The 18,283-nt window shown below is 45.0% G+C and overlaps 1 protein-coding gene across 1 annotated transcript in view; it reads left to right on the top strand.

The window, feature by feature from the left end:
• The window catches only part of LOC124596291, a 399,002-nt gene that overhangs the window by 368,060 nt on the left and 12,659 nt on the right, over positions 1-18,283 (top strand). Inside the window, exons 8-11 of the mRNA XM_047135384.1 lie at positions 1,879-2,067; positions 7,737-7,970; positions 12,400-12,727; positions 16,423-18,274. Of these exons, the coding sequence (XP_046991340.1) occupies positions 1,879-2,067; positions 7,737-7,970; positions 12,400-12,727; positions 16,423-18,274 (2,603 nt within the window). The remainder of the gene's footprint in view (positions 1-1,878; positions 2,068-7,736; positions 7,971-12,399; positions 12,728-16,422; positions 18,275-18,283) is intronic.

Raw genomic sequence — 18,283 nt, forward strand, 5'->3', positions numbered from 1 at the left:
GGAGCTCCGCCGAACCGTCTTCTGATGAACTCACCCTCCGTGTCCAGCGACTGACTGTACTTATGCCGACAGCAGGTGCTCCATAGACCATGCACAGGAATATGTGAATATACCACACACTTTCTTTCTCTGCAGTGAGAAATTCAATGACGTCACGTTGCTTGTAACGTACATCACTACAGACGCAATTTTGAAACTGTCCTGCAGCTACGCTATCCGTCGGAAGTGACGGAAAGTTGGCGCGCTCGCTTACGAGACTTCAAATAATACATACATAACGTTTCGTACTCGTAGCGTTGTTTTCGGCTGAGAATAAAAGATGTGGTGCGCTACTTTCTAGGCAACCCTCTTATTTACGTATTATAATGATTGTTGTAACAATTTCTCAGTAATTTGTGGGCACATCATAAATTCGTGACAAAAATACAGAGTAATTCAAAATGAACGGAACAAAAAGAAAGTATTCCTCTAATTATAGCAACGACTTTATTCCAAAAATATATTTATTTAATATACATACGTATAATGTACATAATATACGTGTACATATGGGCACATTAATAGACATATGGAGTGAAAGGCTAATTCTCACAGTTCATACGGACGCATACAGATGTTCGATGTGTGCTCCATTTGCTAAATAGCTTATGTCTGTCCGGTACTGCGTTTCCTAACAGACCCATTCTAATGTAGCCCACTCAGTTTAGTTAACTGCACCATCTACACCGACTATCCAATGCTATAGCTGCTGTAAGTGCTGCGGAAATGGGCATCTGTAATCGGTTTCATTCACACATCCCCAAAGGAAAAAACTCCATTGGTGCAAAGTCAGTCGAACTAGGGGGGTCACAGTATGAACGGCACGTCATTCGGCCAGCATGACGAATTCAGCGTTGTGGAAGATGATAGTTGAGATGATTACACACGAGGTTATGCCGAAGTGGCGCTGCTGCGCACTATTGCAAAACGAAGTCGGGTACCTCTTCTGTCAACCAGGGAGAAAGTATATCGAGATAGGTTATACCTGTCACGATAGAGTCTGCGTAAAAGAAAGGACCAAGGAGTATGTGGCTATGTATTGCGCAGAAAACATTCAGCTTCGGAGCATCACGTTCCAGAGAGGAATGCGAGCTCTCTGTAACCATTATTCTCAAATTATGCTTTGTCTGAGAATGAAAATCCATCTGCGAAACCATATGTCCCCATCTGTCCTTGACAATCAATGCAAAATTGTCTCCATTTTGGATTATCAGCTGGTTTTAGCGGCTGCAACAATTCAGTTCTGTAATCCTTGAACTGCAGACGCTTGCACAGCACATGCCACACTGTTGATTGCAGCTCATTCAATTTTCTGTTGGCACGGCCTGTGGATTTTCTGGGACTTCTTCCGTAGATCGTACGAATATTTCCGACCACTTCACTGTCAACAGTTTGCCATCCAGTGGTTTGCTTCTTGGATATGTATCCTGTCTCCCCGATTTGCTTGGCACATCCAACGATGTTGTGGCGGAGTGGTGCCACTTCACCAAACGTGGTGGAAAATGTCTGTGAACAACGATTATAGTTGATTTGTCGCATATTCTATGCCAACGTTTTTCCATTGTTTCACTTTTGCCAACGTACACTGTGAGAGTTAACCTTTGAATCTCATTTTATAAAGCATGTTTGTCATTTTTTTAGTCACAGGAGGACTTTCCTTTTGTCCTATTCATTATGAATCAGCCTGTGTAATAATGTCCACATAAACTGCCACAGATGGCACCGTACAGGAACGTAACCCAAAGCAAACGTGAAGTTTTAAGAAATACCATACGTAGACAGACGCACACGTGCACAGATGCAGTTACAATGCGGCACCTTACGCTGCTGGTTGTCCAGGTTGCACCGCGACGGCAGCTCCCCCTACTGGCTGTCCACCGAGTCTTCCGGGGGGGCGCGCAACTCGGACCTGGACAGCAACTACGGCTGCGGCGACACGTCGTCGGTGAGCGACCACTACGACCAGTCGGCCATGTCGGGCGGGGGCGGCTGGCACGGCTCCAGCGGGCCCGGCGGAGCTCTGGAGAGGTGAGTGAGCCAGCGTCCAGCATCCAGCGTCACATCGCGAGGGTAGCCGCGCTCTCCTTGCACCGAACGAGGTCTTCCCGACTGTGAAGCAAACCTGTCCTCGACACGAGGGTTGATTTGAACGCAGCAGTGCTTTGCTAGGCATGGCCCTACTGATTTTCCCCCCACAATGGTCGTAACGTCTGCGCCCTCCTCCCGTCCGAATGACACCTCCCCTTACCGGAAACCCCTCACAAACAACTTACCTTTCCTTGGACTCTTAGGTCATCGTCATCACAATCAGAAGCTGTCCAGCATAGGTGACAGGTTCTTGACGCCATTAATGTCTCCATCTGATCCTGTTCCTGTTCGTCTGTGTCGTAGTTATTATTTTCATCCTTCTCATCCCCGTTTTTTTTTCTCCTTCCACCGTACCTTCGGTAGCTGCTGTTAGAATCGCCTACTCTGGCTGTGTATGTCCCACCTAATCTTCTTTCATTTGCTTAACCAGGTTTGGGAGAGTTTTTTGTGTCAACTGTTTTGTTGTTCCTTATGTATCCGCTCATTTTCTCCATTCTCCTCCCCACTGACATCTGAAATATTTCAAATTTGTCTGTTTCTCTCTTCGTCAATGTCCAACTTTCATAGCTATATAGAAAAACGCTCGACAAAAAGCATTCAGACAACCTTTTTCTCAAGTAATTATTTTTTTTTTACTTCAAAATGAGTTCAACATAGACATTCACCTCTGACAGAAATAAATTTCTGAGACGTATTACAGTGGTAGAGATTTACAGAAGAAAGAGTTAAAATTTGCATTCAAGATAATTCTTGAAATGCTGAAAAGCTTTTAGAGGAGCAGAAAGAACTAAGCATATTGCATTGTTCTAACGTTAGTAAAAATGTGCTATCTATGAAACTGAGTGGAAAGGAAGGTAATATAAAATTTTTGTAATTTACAAGTTTTTTAATGGAACGTTTTGTTACTTCTGTAATTAAGTTTTTTACTTTCCATAGAAAAAATGGCAGTGAAATACAAGGAATCATCTAATTTTGTAGTGACATTTTAAACACGAGAAACTGTTTGACTGCCTAATTTTATGTTTCATCTGCAAAGAAACTCACCATTAAGTACTTAAACCTTAGAAAATTTACGATTAAAGTTCTTGGAAACTGATAAACACGCTCAAAATTTTTATATGTACAGTTGAAATGAGAAAAAAAGTTGCCTATTAATAAAGTCATTTGCAATTCCTACAGTTGTTCAGTGTATACACTGACGTTGAAATGTTGTAACATCTGAACACATCGTGAATCTACTGACTTGAAGGTATCATTTCAATAGGTAAAGCTGACAATCCTCTCAATCATTCTTGTGGATGTACTCACATAATATATGTCTTCCCCAGCCCGAGTATTGAAAACTTGTTTCACCTCTAGCCGCGTATACAGCTAACATCAGGAGGAGTAGTAAGCATCAAAACTATTGGAAAAACTGCCAATGAAATTGCTTTTTGTGATATAAGATTTTGAGCTCTGTAGATAACTTCCAGTAGGAAGTGTGGCCGGTAATATCAAAATTCCATCGTTTAATTCCTTTCTGTTGGTGTCACCTTCATCACCATCAGTTGGCACAGTCTCAAGAATCAGGCATGTGACTTTCAGTTCTTCACCATCCCACGACTGTAGATCATTATTACAATACTGAATCAGTGGCAGCTCATATAACCACACTGTCGCATTTCCCTCGCAAATGTTTATTGGAACATCTTTGCTTTTAATATCGTATACTTTCACCTCTGTCTCTTTTCGCTGCTAATTACGATATACCGCGTATACAAATTTGCACTTGCGGACCTCTGACGCCCCTCTCCGCTTGGCGCCCCAGGCATCCACTTGTCCCGCTTTGGTCTTAAATTTCTCCTCACAGCTGTACGGATAGGTCATGCTTGTGTCCTAGTGCTGCGTTCCTGGAGGAAAAGCATTACTGGGGGTCACATGTTGATAACTCACGACTGTGTGCATTACTCACGAGTTGGCGCAGGAGAGTTAACTGTCGTCTCGATACTGAACCTACTTTTTTTCATTTTTGTCCCTGCAGTTGTAAGCACACACATGGAACGTGATGAGAAATAGATGGCTAGAGTTCATGCAGCACGAGTCAATGGTGAATGGAGCTACTGTCGTTCAGTGACACCAGCAGCACTAAACTTACAAAAGTCTGAACTTAGGCTGAAGGTTGTAATGATGAAACAGTCAAAATATAATTTTCATTTAGAAGTAGAGCAAAATAATGTAGTGAAGTTAGATGACCAATAATAAGTCCTTGCTCCCACTTATGCAGAATGCAGGTCCTAGTGATGCTGTTGAAAGACGTTCGTGGCTACCTCAGTCGGCGTTGGACAGCAAATGGCTTGGCATTGTAAGTAGCAGAGTCTGTAATCGAGATACTGATTGAAGAACTGTGGGTACATTTGGCGCCTGGCTCAGAGCTCGACTGAAGACAGCATTGAACTTGCATTGAGTCCATTCTAAACTCCCAAGCCCAATAGAGATACTAGACAAGGTACTTGTGATAATATGTCTTGCGGCAGGAAAGAGATCAGCAGAGCTGACGACCAGTGGTGGAACAAGGGCTGCCACCTGGTGGTCTACTGAGCATGTGTGGTTAGAGTTTTGTTGCTTACTGGTGTAACCCCATCTGGTCTAGGCCGCTTGTATACTACAGACATGGGAAGGACTGCAGCTCTGCTGGGCAAGCGATCCATACACCACACCTATTGCCCATGAGAAAGATGAGAGAATGGTGCCCATCTCAAAGACTCAGGAAGATTGCGGCCGCTCGTATAACTGGTGACCCATGACACTGTGGGTGACGTCTTTTGGCATGGGAGGTATAACAGGAGACCCAGAAAATACTCATCGACAACAGATATGGGACAAAACTTCGAAGTGGAAGCAGAGCGAACAGAGGCGCTGGAGGCAGAAAAATCTTTGTGGCCAACACACTAGCTGTGCGATGGTTGGGGAGCAATGAGAATCCAACCAGGTTAAACAATGCGGAACAGTTTTATTGAAAAGTGCAACCAAATTCATCTTCTGCTGGAGAAAAGTTAATCACTACATTAGTTTGTGAAAGTTCGTGATTGGCACTGAATTTAGACCAGTTTGAACTTAGGCTGAAGGATAGAATGATGTAATAGTCATAACTTGATATTCAATTGGAAGTACAAAAAGAAAAGATCAACCACCAGTACGAAGTTCCTGGTCACCTACGATGCAGAGGCCAACTCCTGCTTATGGTAGTGACAGACAGTGGCGGTTCCCTCGATCGGCGGTGGCTGACGAGTAGCATAGCGTCATGCACAGCGAAGATTTCAATCTAGACTCTGAAGAATTGCAGGTGCTGTTTGCATCTGGCTCAGGGCTCGGCAGAAGACTAGCTGAGAGATGGATTGAGCTGCTGTAATTCCCAGGCCTTCTCGAGATACTAGAGGGACTATTGGCGATCGCGTGTCCCATGGAAGCTGCCTCCTGGCCTAGTCAGCACGTGAGGCAGAAGTTCTGCCGTCTGCTGATGCAACCCCTTTTGGCTTAGGCCGCTCGCATACCAACGGTGTAAGTGTGTTTGCAGGGCTGCAGGGCGAGCGGCCCAAACAACATACACTACTGGACATTAAAATTGCTGCACCACAAAGATGACATGCGAACTTTAACCGACTGGAAGAAGATGCTGTGATATGCAAATATTAGCTTTTCAGAGCATTCACACAAGGTTGGCGCCGGTGACGACACCTACAACGTACTGAGTTGAGGAAAGTTTCCAACCGATTTCTCATACACAAACAGCTGTTGACCGGAATTGCCTGGTGAAACGTTGTTGTGATGCCTCGTTAAGGAGGAGAAATGCGTACCATCACGTCTCCGACTTTGATAAAGGTCGGATTATAGCCTATCGTGATTGCGGTTTATCGTATCGCAACACTGCTGCTCGCGTTGGTCGAGATCCAATGAGTGTTAGCACAATATGGAATCGGTGGGTTCAGGAGCGTAATACGGAACGCCGTGCTGGATCCCAACAGTCTCGTGTCACTAGCAGTCGAGATGACAGGCATCTTATCCGCATGGCTGTAACGGATCGTGCAGCCACGTCTCGATCCCTGAGCCAACACATGGGGACGTTTGCAAGACAACAACCATCTGCACGAACAGTTCGACAACGTTTGCAGCAGCATGGACTATCAGCTCGGAGACCATGGCTGCGGTTACCCTTGACGCTGCGTCACAGACAGGAGCGCCTGAAATGGTGTACTCAACGGCGAACCTGGGTGCATGAATGGCAAAACGTCATATTTTCGGATGAATCCAGGTTCTGTTTACAGCATCATGATGGTCCCATCCGTCTTCGGCGACATCGCGGTGAACGCACATTGGAAGCGTGTATTCGTCATCGCCATACTGGCATATCAGCCGGCGTGATGCTATGGGTGCCATTGGTTACGCGTCTCGGCCACCTCTTCTTTGCATTGACGGCACTTTGAACTGTGGACGTTACATTTCAGATGTGTTACGACCCGTGGCTCTACCCTTCATTCGATCCCTGCGAAACCCTACATTTCAGCAGGATAATGCACGACCGCATGTTGCAGGTCCTGTACGGGCCTTTTTGGATACAGAAAATGTTCGACTGCTGCCCTGGCCAGCACATTCTCCAGATCTCCCACCAACTGAAAACGTCTGGTCAATGGTGGCCGAGCAACTGGCTCGTCGCAATGCGCCAGTCACTACTCTTGATGAACTTTTGAACTGTGATATCGTGTTGAAGCTGCATGGGCAGCTGTACCTGTACACGCCATCCAAGCTCTGTTTGACTCAATGCCCAGACGTATCAAGGCCGTTATTATAGACAGAGGTGGTTGTTCTGGGTACTGATTTCTCAGGATGTATGCTCCCAAACTGCGTGAAAATGTAATCACATGTCAGTTCTAGTATAATATATTTGTCCAATGAATACTCGTCAATCATCTGCATTTCTTCTTGGTGTAGCAATTTTAATGACCAGTAGTGTACATTATACTAGAGTGTGACATTTGAAATGCTTCGGTTCTCTTCTGTCCAGGTTTCTCCAAAGTTTATGTTCCACTTCGATACAATGATGTGTGCATTTTCAGAAACAACTCCCTCAAATTAAGGCCACTGGTTGATACTAGTAAGCTTCTATTGAGCAGTAGTGTCCCGTTGCCTGTGCTGGTGTACGTTTTGTGTCCTTGATTCGTGCGTCCTGTATTATTTTGCTTCCAAGGTAGCTGAATTCCTTACCTTTGATTACTTCGTGATGTTACTGATGTAATTTCTGCTACTGTTCATTTCTTTCTTCCGTTTCGGTTCATAGAGTGTTCTCATTGGAATGTTCATTGTTTGCTACAGGTCCAGGAATTCTCCTTCGCTTTTGTCGAGGATAGCAGTGTCATCAGCGAATCTTGTAGTTAACATTCCTTCACCATGAATTTTAATCCATGTTCTGGAACTTATTTCCGTCATTGTCTCTTAGACGTTGAGACTGACTACTAGTGGAGGAAGCCTTGTAAGCTTTTTAATCCGAGCATTTCCACCATGAGCCTCCGTTCTTATTGTTGCCTGTATGTTGTCTGCGGCCTTTGTGAATGACGGGTGTGGTGGTGCCGTGGCAGGTGCGTGAGCTGCATGAGCAAGCTGGGCGCGCTGTCGCGCTCGTCGACGGCGGGCACGTGCACGCCGCTGACGCCGGGCCCGCCTGGAGCTGGAACGGCCGCGTGCTGGCTGCACGACGCCCAGCAGACACCCGCCGGCCAGCAGGGCCGCGACGCGCGCTCCAGCGCCGCCTCCCTGGCCTCCTCGCACGGCAGCGACGGCCCGCGCTCCTCGCAGGAGGCGCCCTGCTTCTGGTAAGGCTCCTACAAGGCTGGCTCCACGCATTACACTCGGCAGATACGAAAGGGGCAAATCGTGATCCAAAGAATTTCTAGCGAAACACTCACATGGAAGTACTTGACCCACGGCTGGTCAACACCATTCACCGTTTCATTTCAGACAGAAACATATTTATCATAACCATTCACAGACAACAATTTAATTAAACAATTAATCGATTAAAAGTTTAAGTCATCAGTTAATACCAATCTCAAGACTATGTAATGTGACTCAGTTAATAACATCAAGATAGAGATTAGCAGGTTGGCTAATGCTCAGAATTAAAGAGGACATAATATTTTTTTCTTGAAAAATCGTGTTCATTTACCACAAGGAAGCAGCCCCTTAAGCACAAATAGTTGACTAAAAAATTGCACTCTTCAAAGATATTAACTGGATAAAAATTACAAGGATAATCAACATTTTATCAATAATATTCTCTTAGGGAAATAACGATGAGAACAGTTTACATTTAAGGGAAGAATATGCCTGTAAAACTGTTAGTCAACACAGTAACGGACCAGATGCAAGGACATCAAACGATGAAGTAAGCATCTTTTTGGGACATGAAAAACAAATAGGTTTCAGTTATTACATAAAATTGCTAAAAACCATTCAACAGCCAAGATCGCATAAAATACTTCTATCTTTGAGACAACAGGTTTCCGGCCGGGGTGGCCGAGCGGTTGTAGGCGCTACAGTCTGGAACCGCACGAACGTTACGGTCGCAGGTTCGAATCCTGCCTTGGGCATGGATGTGTGTGATGTCCTTAGGTTAGTTAGGTTTAAGTAGTTCTAAGTTCTAGGGGACTGATGACCTCAGAAGTTAAGTCCCATAGCTCAAAAATGGCTCTGAGCACTATGGGACTTAACATCTATGGTCATCAGTCCCCTAGAACTTAGAACTACTTAGACCTAACTAACCTAAGGACATCACACAACACCCAGCCATCACGAGTCCCATAGCGTTCAGAGCCATTTTTGAGACAACAGGTTTCAACAGACTTCGCTGTCATCTTCAGGACTTAAAAATCTTTTTGTTGTAAACCGAGTTCATTTTATGCAGAACCTCATGTCAAGATGTCAAGTGGATAAAAGTCAACACATTATTCACTTGACATATTGGCCTGAGGTTCAGCGTAAAATGAACACATTTTACAATAAAAACATTTTTAAGACCTCAAGATAGCAGCAAAGTGTGTCGAAACTGGTTGTCTTAAAGAAAGAAATATTTTATGCGATCTTGCCTGTTGAATGGTTTTTAGCAATTAAAACAGATTGCCCTTTAGCACTCTCAAAATGAGAAAATTCTATTACACGAAATATTATAGACTCACGTCCAATTTCCAACCACAGTGAACATCGCCTTAACTTTGCCTTGTAGGTGTTTAGCTGTTTCATTTTATTAAATAGGTATTTTAGTTCAACTGACAGCCTTCAGATTTGTGGGATTTATCGTGTAAACGAATTGTAATCAATAGATTTATTTTAGGACGCCTGTAGATGACCTCAGACTTTGCATTATTCAGCATCAATCGCTAGTTTTTGTACCACGCAGAAATCTTGTCTAAATCACATCAGAGACAGTTCCTTGGGGAACGCCAGAGACTTCTGTTTTACTCGACGACCTTCCATTCCTACGAACTACGACCTTTTCTGAAATGTCCCATAACTGAGACGATACTCCATAAGGACGCAATTTGATTAGAAGCCGCTTGTGGGGAACGGTAACGGAAGCTTTCAGGAAATCTGGAAACTTGGATTCAATTTGAGGTTCCCTGTCGACAGCGCTCATTACTTAATGAGAACATACACTGAGATGATAAAAGTCGTGCCGGCCGAAGTGGCCGTGCGGTTAAAGGCGCTGCAGTCTGGAACCGCAAGACCGCTACGGTCGCAGGTTCGAATCCTGCCTCGGGCATGGATGTTTGTGGTGTCCTTAGGTTAGTTAGGTTTAACTAGTTCTAAGTTCTAGGGGACTAATGACCTCAGCAGTTGAGTCCCATAGTGCTCAGAGCCATTTGAACCATTTTTGATAAAAGTCGTGGGGTAGCGGTATGCACACATACAGTTGGCAGTAGTATCACGCGCATAAGGTGTAAAACGACAGCGCATTTGTACTCCGGTGATACTCATGAAGAGGTGTCCAACGTGATTATGGCTGCACGTTGAGAATTAACAGACTTTGAACGTAGAATGGTAGTTGGCGCTACACGCATGGGACATTCCGTTTCGAAATTTGTTAGGGAATTCAGTATTCAGAGATTCACAGTGTCAAGAGTGTGCCGAGAATACCAGATTTCAGGCATTAGCTCTCACCATGGGCAAGGCATTGTCTGACGGCCATCATTTAATGACAAGAGCATCGAAGTTTCCTTAGAGTTGTCAGTGCTTACAGACAAGCGACACTGCGTGAAACAACCGCGGAAAATGTGGGACATACGAAGAATGTATCCGTTAGGACAGTCTGGCGAAATTAGGCGCTAATGGGCTATGGCAGCAGCTGACCGACGCGATTGTCTATGCTGACAGCATAAATTCGTCTGCAGCGCCTGTCCTGGGCTCGTTGCCATATCGGCTGGACCCTGAAGGACTGCTCTGGTTCTATGAGTCCCGGTTTCAGTTGGTAAGAGCTCAAGGTAGGGTTTCAGTGTGGCGCAGACACGCGAAGCTATCGACCCAAGTCACTGGACAAACCATGACGGTGTGGGATGTATTTACGTGGAATGGACTGTGTTCTGAAACAATGGAAGAAGCACCGGAGCAAATCCTTGAACTAAAGAAACAAGCAGCTAAAATATGTCTTCACATCTCCTTTGAAAAAACTAAGATATTGACAAACATCAAGCACTCATGTAAATAGCTTGAAGTCGAAGTCCAAGAACAGAAGATTGAAATAGTAAAATAATTCAAATATCACGGAGAATGGATTAGTTGGAATGCTGTGGAAAGCAAAGCAATGGAATCCAGAAAAAATGAACTTTAATCGGCCTTCCAACTGACAAAAAAATACATACAACAAAAAATTCATTTCACGGAGGTCAAAAATTACACATTACAAGACAGTGATTAAGCCAGAAGCACTGTATGCAGCAGAAACACTTAACATGAATTTCAAAGGCCAAATGGAGAAACTTGAGCTAAAGGAAAGAAAAATTTTAAGAAAAATCATTCGGCCAAGATTTCAAGACAATAAGATTATATACATAAAAAATGAAACTCTCTACAAGAAAATTGAAAAACTTTCAGATTATATGCGAGAAAGGAGAATAAATTTTTATGGACATCTTCTCAGAATGAATTCCAACAGATTAACTAAACAAATCTTTGACTTCTTCCGTAATCGCGAAACGAAACCCAACTGGTTTAAAGATACTGAGAAAGACCTCGTAGAATTAAAGATTTCAGAAAATTCACTTATTGATCGAACAGCTAAATTAATTACTATCCATGAAAACTTAAGGTTCCAAGACAAATCTACACAAAAGTCCAAACCCTTCATCTCGGAAGAAGAGAGGAGAAGAAGATCAGAAAGAATAAAGAAATACTGGGCCCTAAGAAAAGAACAACGCACAAAGAAATGATTGATCCAGCGCACCCCAAAGAGGGTGAAACTAAGCCGATAATTGATTGGAAATGGTTATGTTCCGCAATTTGGATACTATTTTCAGCCTTTCATGGACGTCATATTATCAAACAACGATGGTATTGTTAGGCGTGATAATGTGCCATATCGCTGTGCCACTACTGTTCATGACTGGTTCGAAGAACATTCTTAACAAAACGAGCGAACGATTTGGACTCCCAGATCACTCGACATAAATCGCATCGAGCAATGGGAAATAATCTAGAGGTAAGTTCGTGCACAAAATCTTGCAACGGTAACACTTTCGCAATTAAGGATGGCTATAGAGGGAGCATGACTAAATATTTCTGCAGCTGACTTCCAACGGCTTCTTGAGTCAATACTAAGTCGAGCTGCTGCACTGCTGTGGGCAGACGGAGGTCCGACACGAATTAGGAGGTATCTGGTGACTTTGTCATCTGAGTGGAAAGCTAGTTGTTTCACACAAGCGATATTTTCTGAATCCGTTTTGATTATGTGTCAATATAGCGTTTTCCTTGAGATAATTCGTAGTACAGTGCCAGCAGCACAGCATGGATTGGTGCAGCGATGTTCCACCCTGAATGCAAAAAGATTATACAAGCGCTGCGCCGTATGATTTTGGCTAGTAAGGTCGTGCTACTTACTGCGGAGCGGGCATTTCTGTGTCTACCAGGATTGCAAAAATTAGTTACGGAACTTTATTTTTTAGAGGTGATAATAACAACTTTCTGAACATCGCACATACATTCATCGTGAGTGTCTGGAGGAGAGAGAGTGAGCCAGCGGTGTGCCCGCAGGTACGACCGTCCACGGCTGGGCACGCCGCCGCCAGTGCTGCCCCCCAAGAGCCCGGCGCGCGCCGCCCCCGCGGCGTCGCCCTGCCGGCCCCCCAAGCCGGCGCTGACGCCACAGCGGAAGCCTCCACCGCCGGCTCTACCCCTGCCGCTGCCGTTGCCCCTGGCGCTGCCGGTGGGGCGTCCGGCCGCCTGCCAGAACCCGGCCTGCGCATGCGCGTGCACGCGGTTCGCCGCCGCCTACCGCCGCCTAACCTCTGCCGACTCCGCCACCTCGCCCTACGACAATTACGACGTGCCCAAGCCGATACTCGGGCATCTAGCCGTCAAGGTACTTATGAATTTCACACCACACTTCCTGTTTGTTGCTGAAGTAAGCATTTTTTTTTTCATCTGACTTGTTTCACGCGACCCGTCACGAATTCTTCTCCTGTGTTCTCCTGTGGCAGCCTTGTTGGAAATATCCCAATCTCTGTGTTGCTCTGCAGGTATACCTTCTACATCTCCCTCAACTACCATAAAATTATCCCTGATGTCGTATCATCCTGTCCCTTCTGCTTGTCTGTGTTTCCCATCTATTCCTTTCCTCGTCGACTCTGCGAAGGACTTCCTCATTCCTTACCATGTCACTACATCTAATTTTCAACATTCTCCCGTTGCATCGCATCTCCAAAACTTCGATTTTTTTTCTGTTTCTGTTTTCCGACAGTCCATACTTCACTTCCGTTCAGTTCTGTGCTGCAAATGCACATTAGCAGAAACTTCTTTCTGAGATTGTGCTGTACGATACCAGCACACGTCTCTTAGCCGGGAATACCCTTTTTGTCGATGCTACGCTGCTTTTTCTGTCCTTGCTCCGTCAATCATTCGTTATTTTTCGGCCAAGGTAGCAAAATTCCTGTCCTCTACTTTGTGATCCACAATTCTGATATTAACTTTCTCAACGTCCTCGTTTCTGCTACTTCTTATTATTTTCATCTCTCTTCGATTTAGTCTCAATCCATATTCTGTATTCATTAGACTGTTCATTCCATTCAACATATCCTGTAATTCTTCTTCACTTTCACTCAGGATAACAATGACATCATCGAATCTTATCGTCGATATCATCAAACCCTGAGTTTTAATCCCACCCTTCAACCTTAATTTTACTTCCGTAACCCCACGTATTTGCTGGTTACGCAGGGGTGTAACAATAACATACCGAAACTTTCGTGAGGAACGAATTGGGAGCACGAAAGTGCGTCTGAAAACATTATCCAACGGCACTACAGTGTCTAATTAATAATGGCAGAATCATGCCACTATAGTTGATACGTCTCGGAGCTTGCGTAGCGTCGGGCGGAATCCTATCTCCTACTGCGAACAGAGTCCATATGCTCTTAGAACCATGCTCTATGCGATATAAACCCAACGAAGTGTTGCTGCATAGACTACTTCCTAAACGCTTGTTGGTGGATGGAAGTTACTCCTATGCGCTGCTACATACAGAGTGATCATTAGTAACGTTTAAAAACCTCCTAAGTGACATAGATGACACTGAGACAAGTAACTTAATATTAGGTTCAAATGGTTCAAATGGCTCTGAGCACTATGGGACTTAACATCTTAGGTCATCAGTCCCCTAGAACTTAGAACTACTTAAACCTAACTAACCTAAGAACATGACACACATCCATGCCCGAGGCAGGATTCGAACCTGCGACCGTAGCAGTCCCGCGGTTCCGGACTGAAGGGCCTAGAACCGCACGGCCACCACGGACGGCTTAATATTAGGCAAATGGTCCAAAAATATCGGGAAAACCTCAAAGTGGGTGAAAAATGTTGAACATGTGATGGCGCCAAATGACGTACCTCACTGCACGTGCATCGACTGATCCTGTCAATCTGTCACACCTGATCATACCAAACAGTGGCCCCGGGACTACGTGCGCGACTTTAGCGCGTGGGGCTCACGATTCGAATCTAGCGTGTTACAGGAATTATTTTTTCATTGTTTTGAACAGTTATGTGTTTAAATTGAGGTAAGGATTATCATTTAATTTACCAGTCTCGCGGTCTCCTCTAGTTTACTGCAAAGTACAGTACAACAAAAAATTACCGTATTGCGTCACAAGTAAATGAGTATAAGATTCCGAATTTCGTTGTTACCAATAGATGAACTACGTTTTCTCTACCCAAATAATGTCTGTAAACAAAACAAGAAGTGACATCAAGAAAGGAACAAAAAATACGAACAGTTTTTGTTTGGTTATAGTGATGACAGTAATTCTGTAGTTTCTACGTTTACAGCAGATCACATTTACAAAAGGTGTTCGAAATTTGTTGTGTTGTGTAGCGATAGGTAGCACTGCCCCCACCGGCGAGGTTAGTATTTGCAAGCCCAACCCCTGCACGTGCGACGAGGTACGTCATCAGGTGACGTCATTTCTTCGATATTTGTCATCCGCTTATGGGGTACATCCCGACATTTGCGACCCCGTGATTCTTGTATTAAACTACTTATCGCAGCAATGTCTACGTCGCTTCGGAAGTTTTTAAACTTTAAAGAGAATCACCCTTTACATATGGTGGTACCGTGAGAATGTTACAAATTTTCAGGGATGACGGACAAGGGTTAGGGACCCTGGTCCGAAAACGACTGACTCGAAAATTATAAGCAGAAATCGTTCTGGCACCTCTGGAAGTGGAATACATGTAACGGTACTGTTGTTAGTACGAGTTTGGGGATTGGCAACTTTCAGAGGTATTAGTATGGATGAAGACAAGAAAATAATGTCTAGTATATATGAAATGCGTACTTTGATAGCTATGAGCACTTGTTGATCTTCTCTACCGTGAAAGAAATCTCCTCCACTAAACAAGTGCCCATAGTTCTTAATGTGTACATTTTAGAACCCTTACTTTCTCGAAATGTTTTTCATGTTTTGTTCCATACTACGTTCTTCAAAATAAGGAAACCAAAGAGCTTGCAGTAGAAGAGATGTGTTCTCAGTATTGAAGATGAGTAAGTGCTCATAGTTCTTAAGGTATGAGTTTTAGAACCTATGTTTACTAGATGTTTTTTCTTATTTTTCTCCATGCTATCATGTCTGTAACTTTCCTGCCCTATAATCTCAGCAGCAACAGTAATGGTAAATGTACTCCACTGTCACACGCATCGAAATGATTTTCACTTATAGCTTTCGACACAGTCGATTCTAGACGAGGTTCCCTTCCCTTGAATTGATACAGTTATCCTGCTCCATCTTCCCTAAAAATTGTAGAATCATCACGGAATCACTTTGTATACTGTCACGATAAATAAGGGTGGCCAACCTTGCTTAGAACCGCGAGATAAGTTTAAAACTCTTTCGCTAATCAAAAACTGATCATCATCTAACAGATCTGCACTTTCCTTTTCCAGTCTTCTGTATCTCTGTCTTGTAAGTAACTTAGAGGTATGAGATATAAGATACGGAATTAATTTACTATCAAAAATTGTCTTGATCACAATTTATTTATTACGGTGACCGGTTTCGACCACTACTGCGGTCATCTTCAGACGAGTAAGAACCTCCTTCTGCTGGAGAATCACTACTGAGCAGTAGGCCTGGCCTACTACTCTAGCAGAAGGAGGTTCTTACTCATTGGTCTGAAGATGATCGCAGTAGTGGTCGAAACCGGTCACCGTAATAAATAAATTGTGATCAAGACTGTTTTTGATAGTAAATATTTGTAACACATTGATCACTGTTCTCTCCCATAATGTATTCAAAAGTAATACGGAATTAAGTTTGACAGTAACTGTGATTGTACGTCATACGAGTATAACTTGTCTACATGTTTCCCACTTCAGCCTCTGTCTTTCTTCATCAGTAACATTTCACTTAGCATACACTTACCAGATTCATTTACACGGAGCAAATAGAGAGACATCCTTCCATGATCAAGAAGAATAGCTTTCATCCAATTATTCCGTGCGGCATCTAATCTTTTGCGTAATTTTAAGGTTTATTTAAATGTTTCTCCTTCGTTAATTTCCAGGACCAGATGAGCAACTTGAGACCAGCTGGACAAGCCGATGTTCCTGACGGATACTACGACACGCCAAGGAGTCTCAGGGAACACCTGACAACTCCCACCATGGACGGTCAGTCCCCGTACGGAAATTACGACGTCCCAGCGTCCGCGCGGCCGGTGCAGAGGCTCTGCGGCTGCGGGATGAAGTACCCCAGAACTCCTGTGTCTGCGTCTGCGGACAGTCCAGTGGAGAGGCACTCCTGCCCCTGTCAGAGGATGATGGGCTGGGCCGAGAACCTGATGACGCTGCCCTACTGCAAGCGCGGCAACGGCGTCGAGAATACCACCATGCCCATCACCAAAGTGAGGCTCAGCGGCGAAGGCAAGATGCCGGTCGTCAGCCCCAATGGCGACATAGCCATCTACAACCCCAGCGACAGCGTCAAGAAGTTTGTGCGCAACGACTCCGCTCCGAGTCTGCCGCATCAGTTCCACCGCGACGGAAGCTCCTACGGACTGCCCGAGGAAAGGAGCGGCATTGCTACCGGCGTCACCCTCGAAGTGTCTAAAGTTAACTCTCTCGATAGGAACATGAAACCAAAATTCAGGGATTACGCCAACCTGGCCTTTTCAGAGTCTTTAGAGTACTACGAGAACGCCAGAGACGTGCTCAATCGAGCAGGTATGGGACAGCAAGTAACAGACTTGGTGGATCAAGATGTTTCCCCGTCCATGCCACAGGAAAGGATCAACGTATGTGATAAGTGCAGGCATACGTGTCAGAACACTGAAGGTAAATCTCCAGGACAGAGTGATGAAGCTGAAAATGCAGTTCCTCCTGCAGAAGACAGTAATGCAGAAAATGAGAAACTAGATGCTGACTACGTTTCAATGCAGTCAGTTGTGAAAGCTCTTTATAGAGACACAGAAAATACCGACCACGACACTGCCAAAAGTGAAGAACATCTAGTAGCAACAGCTGCAACGAATGAACATCAAATGAGTGGTGTGTCTCTTGTGGCGGCAAGTTCTCCACTAGGTAGCAGACAGACTGAGAAGTCTGCAAGTAGTCCCAACTTGGAAGAAGCAAAAAGCCTGCTCGAAGTGGCCGATATCTTGAAGCGACACGCGCCGCTAGACGAGCTGGACGCTTCCTCGCAAATGGAGGACTCTAGAAAGCAGCAGTTCGCCAACAGGAAAAGGTCTAGTTCAGCCGATGCCTCCAGATTCATTGATGATGTTGAAGATGAACCCAGTTCCCTCGACGGCCCCGTGTCTCTCCCACAAGCTGGCAGCTGCGACAGTGTCATTCATTCTCAAGTGATGGTCGCTGATAACGTGGAGCCAGTGTCCAATAAGGCAGTAGAAGTTCAGCAGGAGACGTCACCTCGTGTTCCAGAACCGAGCTCTGTCACCTCGACGTTACATGCAACTGAAGCACGGATCGCGTGCATGCGGCGGTCCTCGAGCGTTCCTAGCCACAGAGCAGCTTCCGCGGTGAGCGGCAACAACCGCGATTCCTCCAGTTCCAACGATTCTGGCGTTTCCATCGCGTCACTGAGGCACCGAGGAGGTGATTTCGCCGAGTTTGAGCTGCCGTTGACCACCTCTATGTCCGCGAGACGACACCATATGGCCATGCGCAGCAGTGGGAGCCACCAGCACCATCACCACCACTCACCCGTGTCGTCCGGAGTCAGCGGTGGGGGCAGAGGTTCACCTTGCCTGCATTCTTCTCTGCCTCGCCGCTCCAAGTCTGTGGATCCGCTCAGAGACATCACCTTCCAGTTCACTGAGGTGTCAGACGACTCACAGCAGCAGCAGGCCAAATGTTCCTCTGCTGAAGCTGAGGTGCCAGTCTGCCCAAAACGCAGAGGTGAGTCCA

Source organism: Schistocerca americana, chromosome 2, assembly GCF_021461395.2.
Source record: "Schistocerca americana isolate TAMUIC-IGC-003095 chromosome 2, iqSchAmer2.1, whole genome shotgun sequence".
NCBI lineage: Eukaryota > Metazoa > Arthropoda > Insecta > Orthoptera > Acrididae > Schistocerca > Schistocerca americana.